Source organism: Anabrus simplex, chromosome 1 (assembly GCF_040414725.1).
Source record: "Anabrus simplex isolate iqAnaSimp1 chromosome 1, ASM4041472v1, whole genome shotgun sequence".
Classification (NCBI taxonomy): domain Eukaryota; kingdom Metazoa; phylum Arthropoda; class Insecta; order Orthoptera; family Tettigoniidae; genus Anabrus; species Anabrus simplex.
In genome coordinates, this window is record NC_090265.1 from 1,078,498,870 (window position 1) to 1,078,521,131 (window position 22,262).

At 38.0% G+C, this 22,262-nt stretch overlaps 1 protein-coding gene across 1 annotated transcript in view; it reads left to right on the plus strand.

Annotated features, from left to right (window-relative positions):
• Positions 1 to 22,262, plus strand: part of LOC136858059 (probable E3 ubiquitin-protein ligase HERC1) — an 850,878-nt gene that overhangs the window by 408,190 nt on the left and 420,426 nt on the right. Inside the window, exons 37-38 of the mRNA XM_068225263.1 lie at positions 5,978 to 6,063; positions 20,643 to 20,847. Coding sequence (XP_068081364.1) covers positions 5,978 to 6,063; positions 20,643 to 20,847 — 291 coding nt within the window. The remainder of the gene's footprint in view (positions 1 to 5,977; positions 6,064 to 20,642; positions 20,848 to 22,262) is intronic.

Consider the following 22,262-nt stretch of genomic DNA (forward strand, 5'->3'; position numbering starts at 1 on the left):
TTATTAAATGTGAATGTAGCATACTCAGTTTTTTTGGTCTTTTCTGGTATCAGATTCGTAGATAATTTGTTCTTAATTTTATTGATTAATTTGTTGATCATTTCTATTTTGAAACCATTTTGTTTAGCGAGGTATCTAATATAATTTAATTCTTTCTTCAAATTCTTGGGAGATAGAGGGATTCTAAGTGCTCTATAAATTAGACTGTGAAAAGATGCTTGTTTATGTGAACTCGGGTGTAAAGAGGAATTGTTTATAGTTGTAGATGATTGTGTCGGTTTTCTAAATATTTGGAAATCAAAAGTGTTAACCTTACGCGTAACTGTTATATCTAGAAAATTCAATGAGTTATCGACTTCGTCCTCTCTCGTGAATTTCAAATTAGGTTCGATTTCATTTAATTTATTTAAGATTTCTTGACTATTAGTGACATCTTTGTTTATGATTACAAATGTATCATCCACATATCTCAACCATAAATCTATTCCTTTAATTTTTGCTGTTATTTCATTGTGTTCGATTGAATCCATAAATATGTCGGCAAGGATGCCCGATATTGGGTCACCCATTGCTAATCCATTCTGTTTATAAATATTATTGTTAAATGTGAAGTAATTATTGACTAATACGAACTTTAACGATCTAGTGAATTCTTCTACTTCCATTTTACTAAGATTACTGTGTTTACAAATATTATCATGAATGATATTAAGAGTTTTATCTGTCGGAATATTCGGGAACATATTCACTACGTCATACGAACACATCATCTGGTTTGAAAGTACGCCAAATCCAAGCAAAATGTCACACAAGTCAATGGAATTTCTTAATGGTTGTTTATTATTAAAAGTGTAATGTCTTTTCAAAAAATTGTGGATGTATTTGGAGACTTTATACGTGGGAGAATTACGGCAGTTGATAATCGGACGAATCGGAATATCTTTTTTATGTATTTTGGGCATAGCTCTAGTTTCCGGGAGCCTAGGATTCATATTGACAAGTTTTAATTGTTCTTGTTCAGTAAAGAGAGATGTGGATCTTTTAAGTAAGGCTTTTAAGTTGCGTTGAATTTTAGCTAGCGGATTTTTTGTTACTAATGTGTATTTGTTATTATCAAAAAATTCTTCAGTTTTCTTGATATATGTATCTTTATCCATCAAATATTTAGAAAACCGACACAATCATCTACAACTATAAACAATTCCTCTTTACACCCAAGTTCACATAAACAAGCATCTTTTCACAGTCTAATTTATAGAGCACTTAGAATCCCTCTATCTCCCAAGAATTTGAAGAAAGAATTAAATTATATTAGATACCTCGCTAAACAAAATGGTTTCAAAATAGAAATGATCAACAAATTAATCAATAAAATTAAGAACAAATTATCTACGAATCTGATACCAGAAAAGACCAAAAAAACTGAGTATGCTACATTCACTTTTAATAATCCAGCTATACACCAGATTACTAGTATTCAAGAAACATAATTTTAATATAGCTTTTAGAACTACTAATACTAACCAGTCCATATTCTTTAATCATAAAAAAGTTAATTATGATAAGAATCGTTATTTAGGATCGGGAGTATACAGACTTAAATGTACTCAGTGTAATTTTTCATATGTTGGACAGACTGGGAGAAATTTTATGACAAGATACATGGAACATGTTAACGCGGAAAAACATAGGAAATACTCAGCGATGAGTTTGCATATGAGGGAGACTGGTCACAGATTTGAATCCATAGAGAAAGACTTAGCGATAATTAGAAACATACAAAAAGGAAGAATGCTGAACGAATTAGAAAGTTTATACATCTATTTAGATCAGACGTACAATAAGCAAAAGAATCTCAATGAAACCACGGACAATAAAAGTATGCTACATGAATTAATGCCGGAATTATTAAAGTCAGTTAGTTCGAATAAATTTAGGATACCTAATATATTTAATTCTTCAAACCCGAATACTCCTCCCATACCTACAGATATTAGGCCTACTTCCAGCAATGCAGTTGACTCCGCCCCTTTGTCAGCCTCGTCACATTTGACTCCACCCATCCTCTCCTCCCTTCCGCACTCCCCTATTCCTTCCCCTCCGAGTTCACTACCGCCTCTGCAGCACAGTTATAACACCAGACTCAGAGCCAACAGACGGGCAGCTACCAACTCAACAGTAGTTAACAAATAACAACTTCCACTTACATGTAATTCCTCATCTGTTTCAAAATTATGTAAGACTGAATTCTCTCCTTACGTTCAATTTCTTATTTCTTCTTTTCCTTCTCTTACAGAAAACTTATTTCTGCATCTGTTGACATTTTCTGGCAAGGATTCAGCCATTTTATTACCTACCGGTGCTAACGGCCTCTTACAATTTTTCAATAGACGCTTCTGTCTTACTTGCTACGAATTTCATCAGCGGCCTTGAAAAGATTGTATTCATGACAATCAAGTTTATGCTTGTGTACACGCCCTCATGTCGTTGGCTTTTTATTACTACCACTTTGATTTTCCAATATTTTATATGAACTGTTTTAATTAGAATTTTAATAGAAGTTTTAGTCTCCGACAAGATTATAGTTTAATCATAAGACAGTTTTCCATTAGCATCTTTTTATTTTATCATTTTTCACATTTTTATTGTTCCAAATTTTAATAACAGACTAAACTTTTAACTTCCACTTTTTATTTTAGTTGTATTTTTGATGATTGTATTTAACTTCCACTTTTAATTTAGTTGTATTTTTGATTATTGTATTTAGACTGAAGATGCCCTTAATTGAGGGCGAAACATGTCCCATGTAACTAAGAATTTAATTATGTAACAACTATAAGTGAAAATATAAGTATTGAATAGGTGGAATAAATTGAAACACCTTTATTATTGTTGAACTGTTAAAAATTTTTCAATACGGACCTAAAATGAGGTTTATGACATACCACTTAGTGGAGCAGCTCTTCTTCTTTCTCTCAATTCTTCCCAACCCAAACATTGCAACATTTTTGTAACGCTACTCTTTTGTCGGAAATCACCCAAAACAAATCGAGCTGCTTTTCTTTGGATTTTTTCCAGTTCTTGAATCAGGTAATCCTGGTGAGGGTCCCATACACTGGAACCATACTCTAGTTGGGGTCTTACCAGAGACTTATATGCACTCTCCTTTACATCCTTGCTACAACCCCTAAACACCCTCCTAACCATGTGCAGAGATCGGTACCCTTTATTTACAATCCCATTTATGTGATTACCCCAGTGAAGATCTTTCCTTATATTAACACCTAGATACTTACAATGATCCCCAAAAGGAACTTTCACCCCATCAACGCAGTAATTAAAACTGAGAGGACTTTTCCTATTTGTAAAACTCACAACCTGACTTTTAGCCCCATTTATCAACATACCATTGCCTGCTGTCCATCTCACAATATTTTCGAGGTCACATTGCAGTTGCTCACAATCTTGTAACTTATTTATCACTCTATAGAGAATAACATCATCCGCAAAAAGCCTTAGCTCCGATTCCACTCCTTTACTCATATCATTTATATATATAAGAAAACATAAAGGTCCGATAACACTGCCCTGAGGAACTCCCCTCTCAACTATTACAGGGTCAGACAAAGCTTCACCTACTCTAACTCTCTGAGATCTATTTTCTGGAAATATAGCAACCCATTCAGTCACTCTTTTGTCTAGTCCAGTTGCACCCATTTTTGCCAGTAGTCTACCATGATCCACCCTATCAAATGCTTTAGACAGGTCAATCGCGATACAGTCCATTTGACCTCCAGAATCCAAGATATCTGCTATATCTTGCTGGAATCCTACAAGTTGAGCTTCAGTGGAATAACCTTTCCTAAAACCGAATTGCCTTCTATCGAACCAGTTATTAATTTCACAAACATGTCTAATATAATCAGAAAGAATGCCTTCCCAAAGCTTACATACAATGCATGTCAAACTTACTGGCCTGTAATTTTCAGCTTTATGTCTATCACCCTTTCCTTTATACACAGGGGCTACTATAGCAACTCTCCATTCATCTGGTATAGCTCCTTCGGCCAAACAATAATCAAATAAGTACTTCAGATATGGTACTATATCCCAACCCATTGTCTTTAGTATATCCCCAGAAATCTGATCAATTCCAGCCGCTTTTCTAGTTTTCAACTTTTGTATCTTATTGTAAATGTCATTGTTATCATACATAAATTTTATTACTTCTTTGGCCTTAGTCTCTTCCTCTACCTCGACATTATCCTTGTAACCAACAATCTTTACATACTGCTGACTGAATACTTCTGCCTTTTGAAGATCCTCACATACACACTCCCCTTGTTCATTAATTATTCCTGGAATGTCCTTCTTGGAACCTGTTTCTGCCTTAAAATACCTATACATACCCTTCCATTTTTCACCAAAATTTTTATGACTGCCAATTATGCTTGCCATCATGTTATCCTTAGCTGCCTTCTTTGCTAGATTCAATTTTCTAGTAAGTTCCTTCAATTTCTCCTTACTTCCACAGCCATTTCTAACTCTATTTCTTTCCAGTCTGCACCTCCTTCTTAGTCTCTTTATTTCTCTATTATAATAAGGTGGGTCTTTACCATTCCTTACCACCCTTAAAGGTACAAACCTGTTTTCGCATTCCTCAACAATTTCTTTAAACCCATCCCAGAGTCTGTTTACATTTTTATTTACCGTTTTCCATCGATCATAGTTACTTTTTAGAAACTGCCTCATACCTGCTTTATCAGCCATATGGTACTGCCTAACAGTCCTACTTTTAAGACCTTCCTTTCTATCACATTTATTTTTAACTACCACAAAAACAGCCGTGCCAACTCCCCCCAGTTTATGCAGGAGACTCCCTATTTTTGGTTCTTCCTCCCTCTCTCCTGATTGCAGAGACTTCTCCCTATCTCCTGGTCACAGGGACTTATCTCCTGATTTTGAGAACAGATTTAGTATTCCTGTATTTTTTCAAATCCCAGGTTTTTCCTTCTTCTTCAAGTAGCTGGAGAGAATTGAATGTTCAGTGGGCACTGGCAAGGCAGATGCAATCAGCCGGTGGTGTTTTCAAATATGACAGAATCTCTACTGTAATGCTTTGTATTTTATCAACTGCACATAGCAATGCTGACTGCGAGACTTTTTTTAGCACATTTACAAGGACAAAACTCAGTTCAGATCAAAGCTTCCCGAAAAGGAATTTAGAAAAAAATTAACCTTAAAACCTGTTCAACAAAGCCAGTGCTTTGAGCATAAATCGAATTCAGAAATTTATGAAGAGGCCTAAGACATTTACAATGAAGAATCTTGTACTCTAAAGCTCAGACACATGCAGTATTTCAGTATTTATAAAGAAAGAAACAAAGAAAGAGAAATTACTTCATTCAGTAGTAGGCCTATAATGTGTTAAATATTCTTCAAAATGTCGTCATCAGTGATGTATTGTAATATGTCGAGATATGCTGCAAAGCAAGCCTGCATTTTTTGACTTTTTGGCACGTCTGTAAACCATTCTAATTGTTATAAGTTAGAGCAACTGGCAATGATTAGGAACATTTTCATATTATTGAAAGCAGTGTTTCTCTTGTGGTGTCTCTCTTAATAACTTTTGGCTTTCGTTTCAAAAATGTTCACAAGAGCCATTGATAATAAAGCTCAAATTATCATATCTGTATATATTGACAATAGGGGCTCTTTGAAGATTGCTATTGTTTCTCCTATGAAAATTTTGGTTTGTTGTTACTGGTGTTGGGCTTGAAACCTGTGATTAGTGTATAGTTGTGCTTTTTTTTTGTTTTATTGTACTGAATCATACCTATGAACTTGCAGTTGTTTTCCTGCCAAACAGAAGAAATTGGAATTTTATAAGGATCATACCCGAGAATATCACCCATAATGACTACATTAACCTTTTATGAAGTTCTTATAATATATGTTGAGTGTGTTTTGTTTTCAGGAGGAAGAGCCAAATGAAGCTCTTAAAGAGGAAGCATGCATGCAGGAGGAGCAGTCTCTGAGGAGGACACTTACTAGAATTATGAGGTAATACTTCATTAATGTTGATTGAAGTCATAGCATCACTCACAGAGGAGAGGGAAATTACCCCTCCCCTTCAAATGGTCAGATGAAAAAACAAACAAAATTTGCAGAAATTATGGTATACAAGTAACCACTGTGAATTGTGAATCTAGAATTTACGTAGCAAAAGACATACAGTGTGGCATTACAAAATGAAATGACAATAGGTAGGCCTGTTTCTGGTTCAGCATAAATGGCAAGAGTTACCTCCTCTGTTAACACCACCAACAACTTGACCTTGAGGAGGAGGGGGGAAGAGAGAGGAAACAAATGTTCAAAGCCCCATCCCCTAGTGACAGAAGAAATACCACCCCAACTTAAGAGACATAGCGAGCTAGCATCATAATTAGCTGTGCTCCATGATTCTGTATATTACTATTGGCACATTGCAGCTTAAAAAGTGTATATTGCCTATATTAATACAGCAATGGCATTATTTTCTAAGCCATTTGTGTTTCCTATTCTTTATTGGCATTTTTCTGTTTGCCCTGGGGTTTCCATAAGCATGAACATATATAAATTAAAAGGTTACTTGAAGAAATTGTATTTTTCCAAAAGCCTACCTGTTGAAGGTGGTTTCAAGCATGTGGCTGACAACGGTGTATCCGGGGCTGCTGAATTTGTTTGTTTGTAGCAAAGTAAGCACTGTGATTGTTGGGGCATCAAGCTACTAATGCTAACCACTCCACCAGAAGACAGTCAGTTAGTACCTAAACCAATGTCAATTTAATTTTATGATCACGAATAGCCTTGAGTTTTACAAAATATCTGTTGAGAGGCCCTCTATCCCTAAACAGATTTTTAAAACGCCACCCTTCTCATAGCATAATAGTCTATATAAGAGAGGCTACTCATGATGGCCACTAGCTTGTAGCATCTCCCTTCTCATTCTTCCCTTGTGACAGCTGTATGATATTTCTTGTGAGAGGAACTTATTCCTAGCATGTTGACATCTTAGCAAAGTGACCCCGGATTGCAGTGCATGCAAGACTATTTTTGCTACATGTTTAACTTCATACAGACAACTGCTGTTTTTTTCAATGGTGGGAAAGGAGAGGGCCAGTACTGGGAAGGTAGTGACCATGGCCTTAATTAAGGTACATGCTGTGAAAATGGGAAACAACAGAAAATCATTTTTAAGGTGCTGACAGTGAGCCTCGAACCACCTTTTCCCGAAAGCAGGAGCATGTGAAATTTTCGAAATGGATAATCACGTCTCTTTGGTTTGGCTTCCACATAAAACTGTTGGTCCCTTGACATGATCACAAGATTTTTAATTATGTAAATCTGCAAGCTTGCTTACCTGTATTGTTTGTTTCCATTATGATTTCTTATTTCTTGTTTTCTTATGCTTGAGACGCTAAATGGCTAATACGGCTCAAGATTTAGTATAGAATGTAGATTAAAACTCAAATATGTCCGTCTTCTGTAAATGCAAAAGGCCTACTATGTATCGTGTTAATTTAAATATGAGATCTGATTTGATTTTTCAAATTTCAGTATTTATTTTCATTACACTCAGGTGGCCCCTTCATGACTAAAATGGTTAGAGATTGGCCTTTAATGCTGGTCCTGGCTTCAAATTGTTACTGCATATAAAATTTGCGCTGGACAAAGTGAAGGTCGGACAGGCTTTTATAGGATCTCCAGTTTCTCCCATGTACCTTTCATTCTAGTGATGCTTCATTTATTCATTAGTCATCTCCTCAGAGTTACATGAAAAGCCTCCCCAGCAGGCACGTTCCTCTTCATTGATGTTAGTTGAGACTTCCTGCCCCGACCCAGTACATTACTAAGTGAGTTATAGTGTATCTGCCACAGATCCCAAGATCGTAGGTTCAAAACCAGCAAGGGTAATCAATTTCTCTTCTTCTTCAGTGGAACCTCACCTCTTGTATTTTGAATGGACTTCAGCGTGCACAGAATGAACACCTGCAGCTCTCCTGTCCTCCCTCAGACAGTCCATCCACCACTTTTCAGGTCGACCTTGGGCCACTGTCCATCTGGGCTGAGCATTGGTGCTCGCTTCGTGATAGATTCTGCATCAGCTCTGGCCTCGTGACCATACCACCTCATTTTTGCTTCTCTCATTTTGTTGGAAATCAGGGCAACTCTAAGGGTGTTCTAGACCTCTTCTAGTCGCGTGACTCCCAGTGTCCATCTAAGCATGCACATTTCAGTTACGTGCAGGATTGCTCGTGTCTCTTTGTTGCCAGCAAACATTCCACCTCACACAGTATCACTGGGCAAATGATTGTGTGGTAGATCTTTGATGTAAGACACAGCAGGATCTTGCCGTCACAAAGGATGCCACCCATGACCTGGCACCACTTCATCCAGGTGGCGTTAACTCCTGCTTGAGCATCTACAAGACTTTTTTTGTATGACCTGAAGCCATCTGTTTTCAGTTTAGTCAATTTATAACTGTTAGGTTCTTCAGTCTGCTAAAACTAATTTTGAGTAATAAATTTCTGAATTATCTGGTATGGAAATCATATGGTAACAGTATTATACCTGAAAAAGAAACTATTTTAATTTCCTGACGAACAGCAGGGAAACATTACGCACTTCTGTCTCATCTCTGCAGTCACCATGAGCTGTTTTGTTTGCCCTAGTTCATTTCTGACACAGCTGTCACTGTTTTCGTTAGAAAGCCATTATCATACCAGACTCATCTTCTTCCAAAGTCTCCCACTCCAGGTATTTTGGTACATTATCATATGTCTTTCTTTTCTATGTACGGTATATACATTACGTAGGAAAGTTATACACTGGGCAAGTTGGCCGTTAGGGGTGCACAGCTGTGAGCTTACATCCGGGAGATAGTGGGTTGGCAGCCCTGGTTTCCTATTTTCACACCAGGCAAATGCTGGGGCTGTACCTTAATCAAGGCCAAGGCTGCTTTCTTCCCACTCCTAGGCCTTTCCTTAAAGCAAATTGTAAAAAAGTAATACAAAAGTTATTGCAATGGAGCAAATTTTAGCAGTTCTCCATGTTTTATTTTGTGGTTCAGAATCATATACCAGCATCATTTAAAAGCATTTCAATCTATTTACAATCAAAGGAAAGGTTTCATAGTGCCTCTAAATGCATATTTGCTAGTGCACATTTCTGCACATTAAAAAAAACTTGTACTTAAATCAAGATGAAAATCACAATTAAAATAAAGAAGCATTGATACTCATTCCACTTTTTAGTTATGCAACCTGCTAACATAAAGGCCATGATTAGCACAACAGCTTAGCTCAGAGATTACATGTAATAAATCTTATTGTAGACCGTATTGGATATCAGATTATAAACATTAAAATAAGAACAATAATATACACCAGCTTTCCAATACTTATCAGCCCTTCTATTTAGGATACAAACATTACCCTGGTGTTATAAGTTGGGAATGTCGTAAGTGTCCTCAGCTAAAAAAAATTTTAAAATATTGTAATATTTAGCTCAAAGAGTCGAGGTCTGAATCTTAGTGGATCTCTGGTTGTAATTTTCAGAAAAATCATGTAACATTAGGAAGGGCATACTAACATCCTAGGACCAAAACTCAAAAACTGTCAGTGTTTCCAACAACCACAGAAGTAATAGGAATATACTTAAGAACGTTTTTTTATTGCATTCTGTTAGCATGTTGCCAAACTCAGTAGGAATGGAAAGAAGTGTGGCATTGTCATGTATATGCCACTTCAGACCAAACAAGCACCATTTGACTTCCGGACAGTGAAAAGAATACTCATCATCATCATCATCATCATCATCATCATCCTAAACCATCTCCAGTTTCCCGGGTGTGGTATATGAGCCTCCTCCATCTCATCCTGTCCTTGTACCATTCTTCCTCCACCAACTTGTCCCAATTATGACCTCTCAGCAGTATATCGCTCTTAACTAAATCTATCCATTTCCTTCGTGGCCTTCCCACGGGTCGTCTTCCTGTCAAATTCCTTCCTTGCAGTTCTGTTTACAGGCATCCTCTTCATGTGACCAAACCACTTCAGTCTTGATATCTGAATCTTATTGAGGAGAGAATCATCTATTCCTACTTCTTCTCTAATTTTCTAATTCCTAATCTTGTCTTTCCTGGTTTTCTGGATCATAGTGCGTAGGAATTTCATTTCAGCTGCCTGAAGTTTGGAATTATCTCTATTGGTCAGTGTTATGGTTTCGAGACTGTATGTAAGAATTGGTGTATAATAGGACTTGTACAATGTCATTTTTGTTTTCATGGGTATTTGCTCATCCCATAGCAGGTGTCTTACATGGTGGTAAAATTGTGTTGCCTTATTGATTCGATTGTTCACCTCATGTTTTGCTAGGTTGTCCCACTATCGGCAGCCCTGAAGATGGTTTTCCGTGGTTTCCCATTTTCACACCAGGCAAATGCTGGGGCTGTACCTTAATTAAGGCCTCAGCCGCTTCCTTCCAACTCCTAGGCCTTTCGTATCCCATCGTCGCCATACGACCTATCTGTGTCGGTGCGACGTAAAGCCCTTAACAAAAAAAGAATAAAAAATAAAAATAAAAAGGTTGTCATTTGATATAACGCTACCCAAGTATTTGAAAACTGGAACGCTGTCCAGTTGAGTTTCATTTAACATGACTATTGGTTCTGCTCCTTCCCCATACACTTTCATCACCACCGTCTTGGTCTTGCTGATGTTTAAACCATATTTCTTAAACTCCTCATTCCAGCTTTGTATTCTCTCTCCCAATTCATCTTCTGAGTCACTCCAGATCGCAACATCATCTGCAAATGTGAAGGCTTTGATATCTCCATGTTCTTTCCTTTTAATAGATTTCATTACTACATCCATTACAATAATAAATAGAAGTGGTGACAATGAGCTGCCCTGCTGCACTCCTCTCTTTGTTTCAAACCAGTCTGACAAACCACATCCTACTTGAATACAGCTTCTGTTCCCACTATACAACATTTTCACTTTGTCTATGAGGCTGTCTCGCACTTGAAGTTCTTTCATGCATTGCCAAATTCTTTCCCTTGGTACACTATCGTATGCTTTCTCAGTGTCCAAAAATATTAGAAATAAAGGCTTGTTCTTCTCCCAGTATTTTTACATTAGGATCCTAATTGCAAATATAAGGTCTGTAGTTGACCTTCCTGGTCTGAAACCATACTGCTCTTCTTCCAAAATTGGTTCAACAATATCTCTGATTCTAGTCTCTATTATTTTTTCCAATATTTTCAGGACATGAGACAGGAGTGTGATACCACGGTAATTAGTGCATTTTCGTCGGCTTCCTTTCTTGAACAGAGGTACAATGATGCCCATCTTCCAGTCCTCAGGAATAGTATTTTCCTCCCATATCTTGTTGAGCAGTCTATAGAGCCATTGGATTCCTGGAACTCCCGCTGCTTTCAGCATATCTGTACTTAGTTCATCTATGCCCACTGCCTTTCCTTTCTTCATGCTCTTGAGCGCATTTTCAACCTCAAGCCATGTAATTGGTGGTTCAGTTGTGGTTCCTCGACTTGGCTCTCCTCTATCCGTTGTTATGTTTTCTGTATCTCCATTCAGCAGCTTTTCGAAATAGATCTTGAGTTCTTGTTTAATTTCTCCCTCTTCTTGTGCCAGAGTTCCATCATCACGTTCTATTGCTTTTATGGTCTCTTGATCCCTTCGCTTGTTTTTCACTACTCTGTATAGCAATTTCATATTTCCTCTACTGTCCTCTTCCAGTTTGTCCGCAAACTCATTCCATTTCTTCTCTTTTTCTTCCCTTACAATGTTCTTTACAGCAAGTTTCTTGTTCCTGTATACTCCTTGAAGTCTTTGTATTTCTTGTTCATTTCGTTCTTGTCCCTGTTTTTGTTTTTCCTTGTCCAGTGCCTTCTTTATTTGGTTTCTTTCTTTCACCGCTGTTTTCACTCTATCATTCCACCATGGTGTCTCCTTTTTTCTTTTGATAGAACTTGTAACTCCACATAGGTTTTTGGCTTCTCCCACAAAGGTGTCTTTGAAGGCCTTCCATTCTTCATTAACGCTAGTTACTTCAGACTTCGGCAAACTCTGTTGAATCCTTAGTTTGTATTCTTCCTTTATTTGGACTTCTTGCAACTTCCAAGTTTTAACCCTTGGTTTTTTCGTAATAAGTTTCTGAGTTTCATTTGCCTTATTTTTGAAGTCTACTACCAACAATCTGTGGTCACTGTCCATGCTTTCACTAGGGATGACCTTTACATCTGTGATGTACCTGCCACCATCTTTATTTGTGATTACGTAGTCAATCAATGTTCTATACTGGCCATCCCAACTGTACCTTGTTATTCTGTGACTGTCTCTTTTTTTGAAGAATGTATTTTTGATTATAAGATCATTTCTTCTGCACAGATCTAATAGTTGTTCTCCTTCTGGGTTCCTTTGTCCAAATCCATGTGGACCAATGATGTTCTCGTACCCAAGTCTGTCTACCCCAGCTTGCGCATTTAGATCTCCAATAATAATAACATTTTCCTCATTAACTGTATCTTCCAGGTCTTGCCGAAATTTCTCTTTGTCTTCCTCACTGCAGCCTGTCTGTGGGGCATACACTTGTATGATGGTGTACTTAGTGTTCTCCAGTTTCATGAACATTTTAATGATTCTATCACTTTTGCAGATAACTTCAGCTGTAGCATCAGTCCTTTCGTTAATTAAGAATCCAACACCATTTTTCGCTACCTTCTCCTGTCCACTCCAGTATAATTTATAACCTCCACGAAGTGTCTTACTTCCAATCCCTTTCCATTTGGTCTCACTTAATCCCAATATTGATATTTTTCTTCTATCCATCATGTCTAAGAGTTCTTCTAACTTTCCAGTTAATGATAGAATGTTCATAGTTCCAATTCGTTATTTGGGGGGTTTTTTTATTTGGGGTTTCCTTTCAGAACATTGTATATCTTCAGCCTTACGGTCTTCATACTTTACAATTGTCTGAGAGGACGTGTCAGTCCGGTCTATAATATTCTTTCCGAGGCTCTTTTTCTTTTTGAAAGCAACTGTACTCGATACTCTCCTGCTGACTTGCTAGGCCTAACGCATAAGAGGATTTTCTTTCAGGGTTTACTCCCTTAGCCTTTGAGGATGCCTTCCTCGTCCTACAAGGCAGTAGGTTCCATCTGTACACCCCATAAGGATGGGTTGCCTCTTCCGCCATCTCCGCCGTACCGAAGTCCATCTTCTCCGCCGTAGATGCCGTTGTGGTCTTCACCCTTAACCCAGGGCAAGGGCCCTCCGTATTTATGACCCCTGGAGAGAGGGTGTCCCAGTATTTTAAAACCCCCAGGAATTTGGCTACCTGTTGGTCCGCAGGTTGTATTGGTTATTTCAACCAGCCCTACATACTGTAGGGGCCCCCTATCCGCCACCTGGGGACGCGCTCTGTAGGGGTCAGGTTCCCCTAGTTACTTATTGGAAGTTAACCCCACCCACAAGGAGTAAGGTTATTTACAGAGGAAAAGAATACTAAAACATAAAGTATCATTGGATGCCATAATGTCATTCAAAGACAAACTATTACTTAAACTAGTTGAAAAAAAAAAAATAAGCCCAGAAAACTAGTAATAACAGACTTTTCAGTCACTGGCTCGCTGTCTTCCTCTACTGTTTCAGAACCTCTAATTCCAACTGCTGTACAAAATACAAACAGCAGAACACAATATATATATATATATATATATATATAAAATAAGAGTTTTGTCTGTACATTGCTCAGAATTTGAAAAGAATGGTATTTCTGTATCAGTCCTGTCCACAGTAACAAAGAAATGCACTTTTTACTTTTCTGTAATGTCTGTCTGTCTGTCTGTCTGTCTGTCTGTCTGTCTGTCTGTCTGTCTGTCTGTCTGTCTGTCTGTCTGTCTGTCTGTCTGTCTGCCTGCCTGCCTGCCTGCCTGCCTGCCTGCCTGTATGTATGTATGTATTTAAATCTAAGAATATGTATGTACAAGCATCACTAGAAAACGGCTAAAGAGAATTTAATGAAAATCGGTATGCAAAGTCGGGAATAAGTCGCTACAATCTAGGCCATAAATAATTTTATTCGCGCTGAGTGAAATGGTAGTTTAGGGGAAGGCCTAAAATTTAATGTTCAAATATTTATGTTATTAGTGGTCATATCTTAATAAAAATTGGTGTAAAAAGTCGGGGAATAAGTCGCTATAATCTAGGCTATAAATAATTTTATTCACACTGAGTGAAATGGTAGTTTTGGGGAAGGCCTAAAATTTAATGTTTAAATATTTATGTTATTAGTGGTCATATCTTAATAAAAATTGGTGTAAAAAGTCGGGGAATAAGTCGCTATAATCTAGGCTATAAATAATTTTATTCACACTGAGTGAAATGGTAGTTTAGGGGAAGGCCTAAAAAAATTGATTCACCGAGTGAGTTAGCTGCCTCTGTGGATCAGCGGTAGAGTGTCGGCCTCCGGATCCCAAGATAGCGGGTTCAAACCCGGAAGAGGTAGTCGGATTTTTGAAGGGCGGAAGAAAGTCCATTCGACACTCCATGTCGTACGATGTCGGCATGTAAAAGATCTCTGGTGACATATTTGGTGTTTACCCGACAAAATTCATTAAAAATCTCAGCCATAGACACCCAAGAGAGTTTCGGCTTACTCGGTCTGCCATCTAGTGGTGGCGTAGAGTAAAACGGAACGTCGAAATTGACAAGCAGACAGCCAGATGGCGTCAAATTGAAATGTCTGCACACGGTAGCTGAGGCCATACGATTATTATTATTATTATTATTATTATTATTATTATTATTATTATTATTATTATTATTATTATTATTACCGAGTGAGTTGGCCGTGTGCGTAGAGGCGCGCAGCTGTGAGCTTGCATCCGGGAAATCGTGGGTTCGAGCCCCCACTGTCGGCAGCCCTGAAGATGGTTTTCCGTGGTTTCCCATTTTCACACCAGGCAAATGCTGGGGCTGTACCTTAACTAAGGCCACGGCCGCTTCTTTCCAACTCCTAGGCCTTTCCCATCCCATCGTCGCCATAAGACCTATCTGTGTGGGTGCGACGTAAAGTAACTAGCAAAAAAAAAATAATAATAATAATTCTTACATATTTATATTAATAGTGGTCCTATCTCATTGAAAATTGGTATGCAAATTCAGAGAATGACCTACTACAATCTAGGTTGTACATCATTTTATTCACACTGAGTGAAATGGTAGTTTAGTGGAAAGCCTAAAATTTAATTCTCAAATATTCATATTATAAGCGGTCGTATGGATAAATACTACATAACCAAAGTTATATAGAATTAAATTTCCAATCATTTATGTCTTATACATTTCTACCTTACCGGCTATGATAACACAGATATTCATGAATTTGTATTTTTGTTGCTAAGTTCATATCAACGCTGAGCCACGAGAAAATGGGTTAACAGAATTTAATGAAATTCTGTATATAGAGTCGGGGAATAAGGAACTACAGTCTAAGCTATAAAAAATTTTATTCACCCTGGATGAAATTGTAGTTTAGGCAAAGGCGCCTAAAATGTAATTTTTAAATATGTATGTTTTTGGTCCTATCGAAAAATACTACATAACAAAAGTTATAGAGAATACAATTTCCGGTCGTTTATGTTTTATTCAGTTTTAACGTACCGATTATGATAAGAGTGGTATTTTAGAGTCAGAAGGAAACTAAATCTGAAGGTCTACCATATCGAAAACGCATAACATTGATCAACAATAACATTACATTGACAATTTTTTGTTGTGATGTTCATGTCTCTTATGCTGCCTCTGAACTCCGATAGATGGGATTACTGCTGCGTACCGAGTATAACAGCCTGACTGAATTTTGGCGGGAAATAGCTGGGGAGTTAGAACACTTTCTTCTTTAGCATGTCATTCCTCTGGTTCATACATTTCCTGATACAGCTGGTACGTAACACAATGGTTCTTCATAGTATTCCAGCTATTCTATTCTTACTCTGACGCGCTGTTTTGAATGAGCAATGGGCATACTTAAGGCAGAGGCTCACTTAGGAGAGTAGTAGTAGTAGTAGTAGTAGTAGTACATGGTCTAGAACAGGGCCTCTCAAACGCCCAAAATCTCACGCGTTCAAACAGCGGTGCAGAGTTCCTGTGCACAGTGCATCGGTCCGGCTCAGCTCGGACCAACGCTTCGTCTCTGGGCTACTCGGCTAAGCTCGGCACAACTCAGCTCGGATTTGGAGTGCTACGGAGCAATTGAGGAAGAGGGAGACAGGGAAAGCGAGCGAGACAGGCGTGGGGAAAGAGAGATAGAGAGAGGGAGACGTTTCTTATGAAAAGCTTCTTCCTCTTCACTTTTATTAAATTCTGCATTCATTTTATTCCAAATTAGCAGTGAAGAGGGGGTTTCTCCTCTGGGTAGGAGAAAAAATTTGCCTCCAATTCAGATAGATTTTTTCGCCACCAGTGTAGTGAATTGATATTTTCAGACTCATCGGGTACTGCTAGGAAACAGATTAGTAAAACGGCATAGTTTTTACCCTTGGGACTCGCCACTAACCATCCCTTCCCCGCCGAAAAGGGACGAAGAGTGTTCACGACTCACGGCAGTCTGCGACTTGGTCATTCCAGCTCTGAAACTTTGGACTGTTAGATTGGTAGCTTAGTCCTGTTCGTTAAAAGTGAGAAAATGTGTGGTTTTTCATTTATTTCATATGAAAGCATTGCTTCTGATCGCTCCATTCCTACTGACGTCTTTATAATGTATGTTCATTTCAGTTGGAAAAACCACTAAGACAATCTTTCTGAGGATGTAAAAAGGCAGGTGGAGAGCGTGTCTACCACTATAATGAAAGCTCCCCAACCTGATTGTGGCTGATGGTATGCAAGCGGGTCTACCATTACAGTGAACATTCCCTAACTCAGTCTTCATATGAGAAAAGATGTTTGGCGATTTCCCTGTCGCGTTTCTAGGGTAACGTTAAGAGCTATGCAATTTCATACAGTCTTACTCACAACGTGTACACTACCTAACCTAGAATTCTGTATACAAGGTAGAATTCTGTAGCGAAGCATGGGTACATCAGCTAGTAATAAATATAACCTCCTAGTGCGGATTGTACTGTATCTACAAAGAGAATAGGAACCTTCCAAATGCCAGAATATTAATTAAAGAAATCCTAAGATCTGTCATTAGATGACAACTACCACCTTTTTGTTTCCATTGTGATCCTCTTGTACAGCAATGTGCATGTATATAAACATATTTTGATCATTTCTCTCTTTAATATTTAGAACTTTCATGATCCGAATTGAAGTGGGATTACAATAATTGAAATTAAGAGGGTTCCTCCTATTCAATACAAAGATATTTATTAACATGAATGAATCACATATCGTTCACATGAGGTACTAGTTTCGGCACCAAACTATGTGCCATCATCAGCCAACAAGTCAAATCGGGCAAACACAATATAACCTTAAAACAACTTTAAATACACTGTAATACCTGCATGAATGAATATGAAATATAACTTTAAAACAACTTTAAAACACATTATAACACTTGCACAGATGAATATGAAATAAAATGTAGTACATGATGATGTTGTATTTCAGTTTAAAATCCGTTAAAATGACGATGACTCCATTGTTGTATACCCATGGCGGATTGTCCAGCTTGTATATGTCTTTAGTTTTTGTAAACTGTTAACACAATGCTGTCCGCTCATGTATCAATACATGTTTCCAAGCACGGTGCTCTGCAGCCGATCACGTATAAATACGTGTTTGTGCAAGTCTGTCTTCTGATGCCATCTAACGGTTATTGAGGAACTATTTGGAGATTATCGTTGATGTGCCTAAATGGTAGAAAAACTCCGCTTCTTTTAGTACTGGTTTTGCCCGTTTTAGTGCATCAGTTGCATTTGTTTTTGCCTTTGAATATCTTCCGTGTATCCATCAATGCTAGTAAACAAAAATGGCAGCCCCGGTAAACAAAAACAGTGGACTGACTCCTGGTGATATTATACATGAATTATACGCTGATAATTTGTCATATATTTCCCGTGATTGTGAGGAGAGTGAAGATGAATTGTCTAATGATAATTCTAGTGCTAGTGTCATGCATTTATGTGGAAGTGATGCGTTGAATGACACGTTTATTGCACCGTGTGAGCACTGACCTGATGCTTCAGATAGCAAAGATGGTCTAGATGTATGTACTGTTGATAATATTCTCCCTATTTCTGGCAGTGAGTGGCCTAACAGGATATTATATTGTTTTTGGAGTCTTTCTCGTGGACCCCTGGCGTTAAAATTTCGCCGAGTGAACCTGAAAATATAGGTTGTGATGTCAAGTTGTTCATTTGTAATGATTTGTAGGCATATATGGTGGAGGAATCAAACAGATATCAATACCAGAATGAACTGAAATATAAAATCTCACCAAAAACTTTAAAGTGGACAGATATAACTGTGAATGAAACTAAAATTATTAAATTATGATAACCTGCAATAACTCCATGTCACTGCCAAAACCTTCCGGCCACAGGGGCCAGTTATACGTCAGATGGGCCGGACAGCAATGTGTTAAGTTATGCTGTGGAGTTTAATGTCATATGATGTTGACACTATGTGTGTTCCGTAGTTTGGTTCCGAAAAATAAACATAAACATGGAACTTGAGATTAAATCCAAAGAATTAATTCCCACTTCTATATGGGTTTTGGAACCTGGAGAAGAAATTAAAAGTCGAATTAGGCAAAGGATCGGAAGTAAAGATTAAAAAGAAAAGTCTAGAAAAACCGAGAGAATACTAGAAACGAACTCACCTTGAGCAGCCTGAGTGATCGGCGGACGGAGCTGGACTGATGAATACAAGCATAAGGTTAAAGGGCGAGGTGGAAGGGAGGAGAGGGGAGGGGTAGAGGCAGAGCAACTGTCACGGAGCTAAGGTGGAGCGGAAGGATGTGGTAGTGGGGGTAAGTGATGTGGATGTATACTGCATATGGTTTGAAAGATATCTGGTTGTGAATTTGCGTCCTGTTTGTCCCATTAAACATAATTCAACATCAGTCAACACCTCTAACAAATTTTCCAAATCTGGAATCTATAGATTCAAGTGTATCAACTGCAGCGCCTCCTATGTGGGACAAACAGGACGCAACTTCACAACCCAATATTCAGAGCACATCAACGCAGTAAGATATAACAAGTTTTCTGCTATAGGCCAACACATTCACGATTCTAATCATAAGTTTACTTATATAGAACAGAAGACACCAAAAATAAGATAAAATTGAATACAAAACTCAAGAATACAAACCTCCGCTTTACCCTTACACAAAACAAACCAACAACACGCACATTTTCAACTGAGGAAAGGGCACGAAGATCGGAGCGTCTGAAGAAGTACTGGGAGGACCGCAAAGCCCGAACAATCCCTTCAAAGAGACCTGAACGACGGACTGACTAAAGTGATCCTATGTGGTCATAAAAGAAGAAGAAGAAGAAGAAGAAGAACATGATTTTGAGATACTTCAAATTACAAACAAAGGGCCAATTATGAACATTGTCGAAAATTGTTTCATCCATTGCGATCAATATTTCAACCCTAACTATAATTTAAATGAAATTTCCGAGAAATCTAATATTCTTTATGATCTCTTAATTAAATGGTTAAGAAATATTAGACCACCTAAAAACAATTTGATCTTTCAAACCATACGCAGTATACATCCACATCACTTACCCCCACTACCACATCCTTCCGCTCCACCTTAGCTCCGTGACAGTTGCTCCGCCTCTACCCCTCCCCTCTCCTCCCTTCCACCTCGCCCCTTAACCTTATGCTTGCATTCATCAGTCCAGCTCTGTCCGCCGATCACTCAGGCTGCTCAAGGTGAGTTCGTTTCTAGTATTCTCTCGGTTTTTCTAGACTTTTCTTTTTAATCTTTACTTCCGATCCTTTGCCTAATTCGACTTTTAATTTCTTCTCCAGGTTCCAAAACCCATATTGAAGTGGGAATTAATTCTTTGAATTTAATCAAGTTCCATGTTTATGTTTATTTTTCGGAACCAAACTACGGAACACACATAGTGTCAACATCATATGACATTAAACTCCGCAGCATAGCTTAACAGTTTACAAAAACTAAAGACATATACAAGCTGGACAAACCGCCATGGGTATACAACAACGGAGTCATCGTCCTTTTAACGGATTTTAAACTGAAATGCAACATCATCATGTACTATATTTTATTTCATATTCATCTGTGCAAGTGTTATAGTGTGTTTTAAAGTTGTTTTAAAGTTACATTTCATATTCATCCATGCAGGTGTTATAGTGTATTTAAAGTTGTTTTAAGGCTATATTTTGTTTGCCCGATTTGACTTGTTGGCTGATGATGGCACATAGTTTGGTGCCGAAACTAGTACCTCATGTGAACGATATGTGCTTCATTCACGTTAATAAATATCTTTGTATTGAATAGGAGGAACCCTCTTAATTTCAATTATTGTCATTTCTTTCTGTTCAAGTTTTTAACTTGAATATTCCTACTGTTTGCCTTCAAAGGTATCTGGTTCAGAGAAGTGTTGAACCCTGCCGTCTTCGATCTCTAGTAAGCATTAGTGAGCTGGAGAGAGTCCAGACAGTTCTACATTCTAAATATACTAAAGCAAAGGCAGAGGAGGGCCTCCACATATCTGAGACTGAGACAAAGATACGTAGCCTCACCAGTTCAAGAGAAGTATGTCAAACTCCTCAGGATAATGCTCAGGTAAGGTATAATCTCTTTCTGTTTGAACATACCAAACAAGATGTAGATAACTATTGATGATATCAATCATGATTTAATCATTTTGGAAAAGGCTAGGTACTGTACTTAACCACGTATTTAAAACCAGTATTTAAAATATTGTTGTTATTCAGTTTAGTGACTGGAAACTTGATTATTGTCTGCTCCATGTAATGTCTGTGAGAAACAATTTACACCATTCTAGCCCTAAGTATTGATTATTTTAGGACACAGCAGTCATATACTGCAAATTGTGCTATCCAGATTTAGCATTCCAGTAACAGTGGCTCATTGCTGGAGAGTGTAATAGTAACAGATGTTGCGTGGGTAGCATGAACTTAGGCTAGTAGCAAAACAAAACATAATTTGTGTAGTACTCACCACAATCGTATAACAAGTGCTGGAAGTATTGTCCTCATAGTTGAAATGAAATGGCGTATGGCTTTTAGTGCCGGGAGTGTCCAAGGACATGTTCGGCTCGCCAGGTGCAGGTCTTTTGATTTGACACCCGTAGGTGACCTGCGCATCGTGATGAGGATGACACATACACCCAGCCCCCATGTCAGCGAAATAATAAAATATTACTTATCTGTACTGATGCAGCAGCATAAGTGAGAGCTGAAGTTCAATTATTGAAATTTTCTACTCTCTGTCACTCACTATGCTTGCATTGCCCACGATGTTAATCATGTTGCAGAGAAAATTAGGCTGGAGTGTCCAAGGGGTAAACTGATTTCTACAGTGAATGAAGTGTTCATGAAGGCACCAAGAAGAGTTCAGACTTTGAGAAATAACTCAATGTTGCTTCATCACCAGAACCTTTGTTTAACTGCTGGAGGACGTGGTTAAAAGCTGCCGAATATTACAATGATTACTTCAGTGAAGTGAAAAAAGATGTGTCGAGTGTGGAAGATAATTCTGCAAACATTCAGTTTTGCTAAAGGATTCATTTAAGATGCTGACATTCAGAGCGATCTTGCATTTACAAAAGACTCACTGCACGTTCCTTGTGCATATTATCAAATCACTGGACGCATCTGGGAAACCGCTGTATGAACAGATGCAAACATTCAACAAAATATAAGAAAGGATCAAAACTGTCCCTGATCCAGTTGGAGAAAAATTGTGGGATAAATTGGAGAATGTTCTCCAAAGAAATACAGGATTGAAGATACTGTGCATTTTTTCAGATATCCTATCTGGGAAAGCCACGAATTTCCATTGTTATATTCCTAACAACCAGCTGCATAAACTGCAATATGCTCCTGTTACTTCAGTGGATGTGGAGCGTTCCTTTTTAGACTTCTTCTTCTTCTCCCTTTATTCATGTGGTCTCTTTAAAAAGTTCCTTTTAGCATTGACCTCGAAGATCTTTTGCTACCATGTGTTTTCCTTCG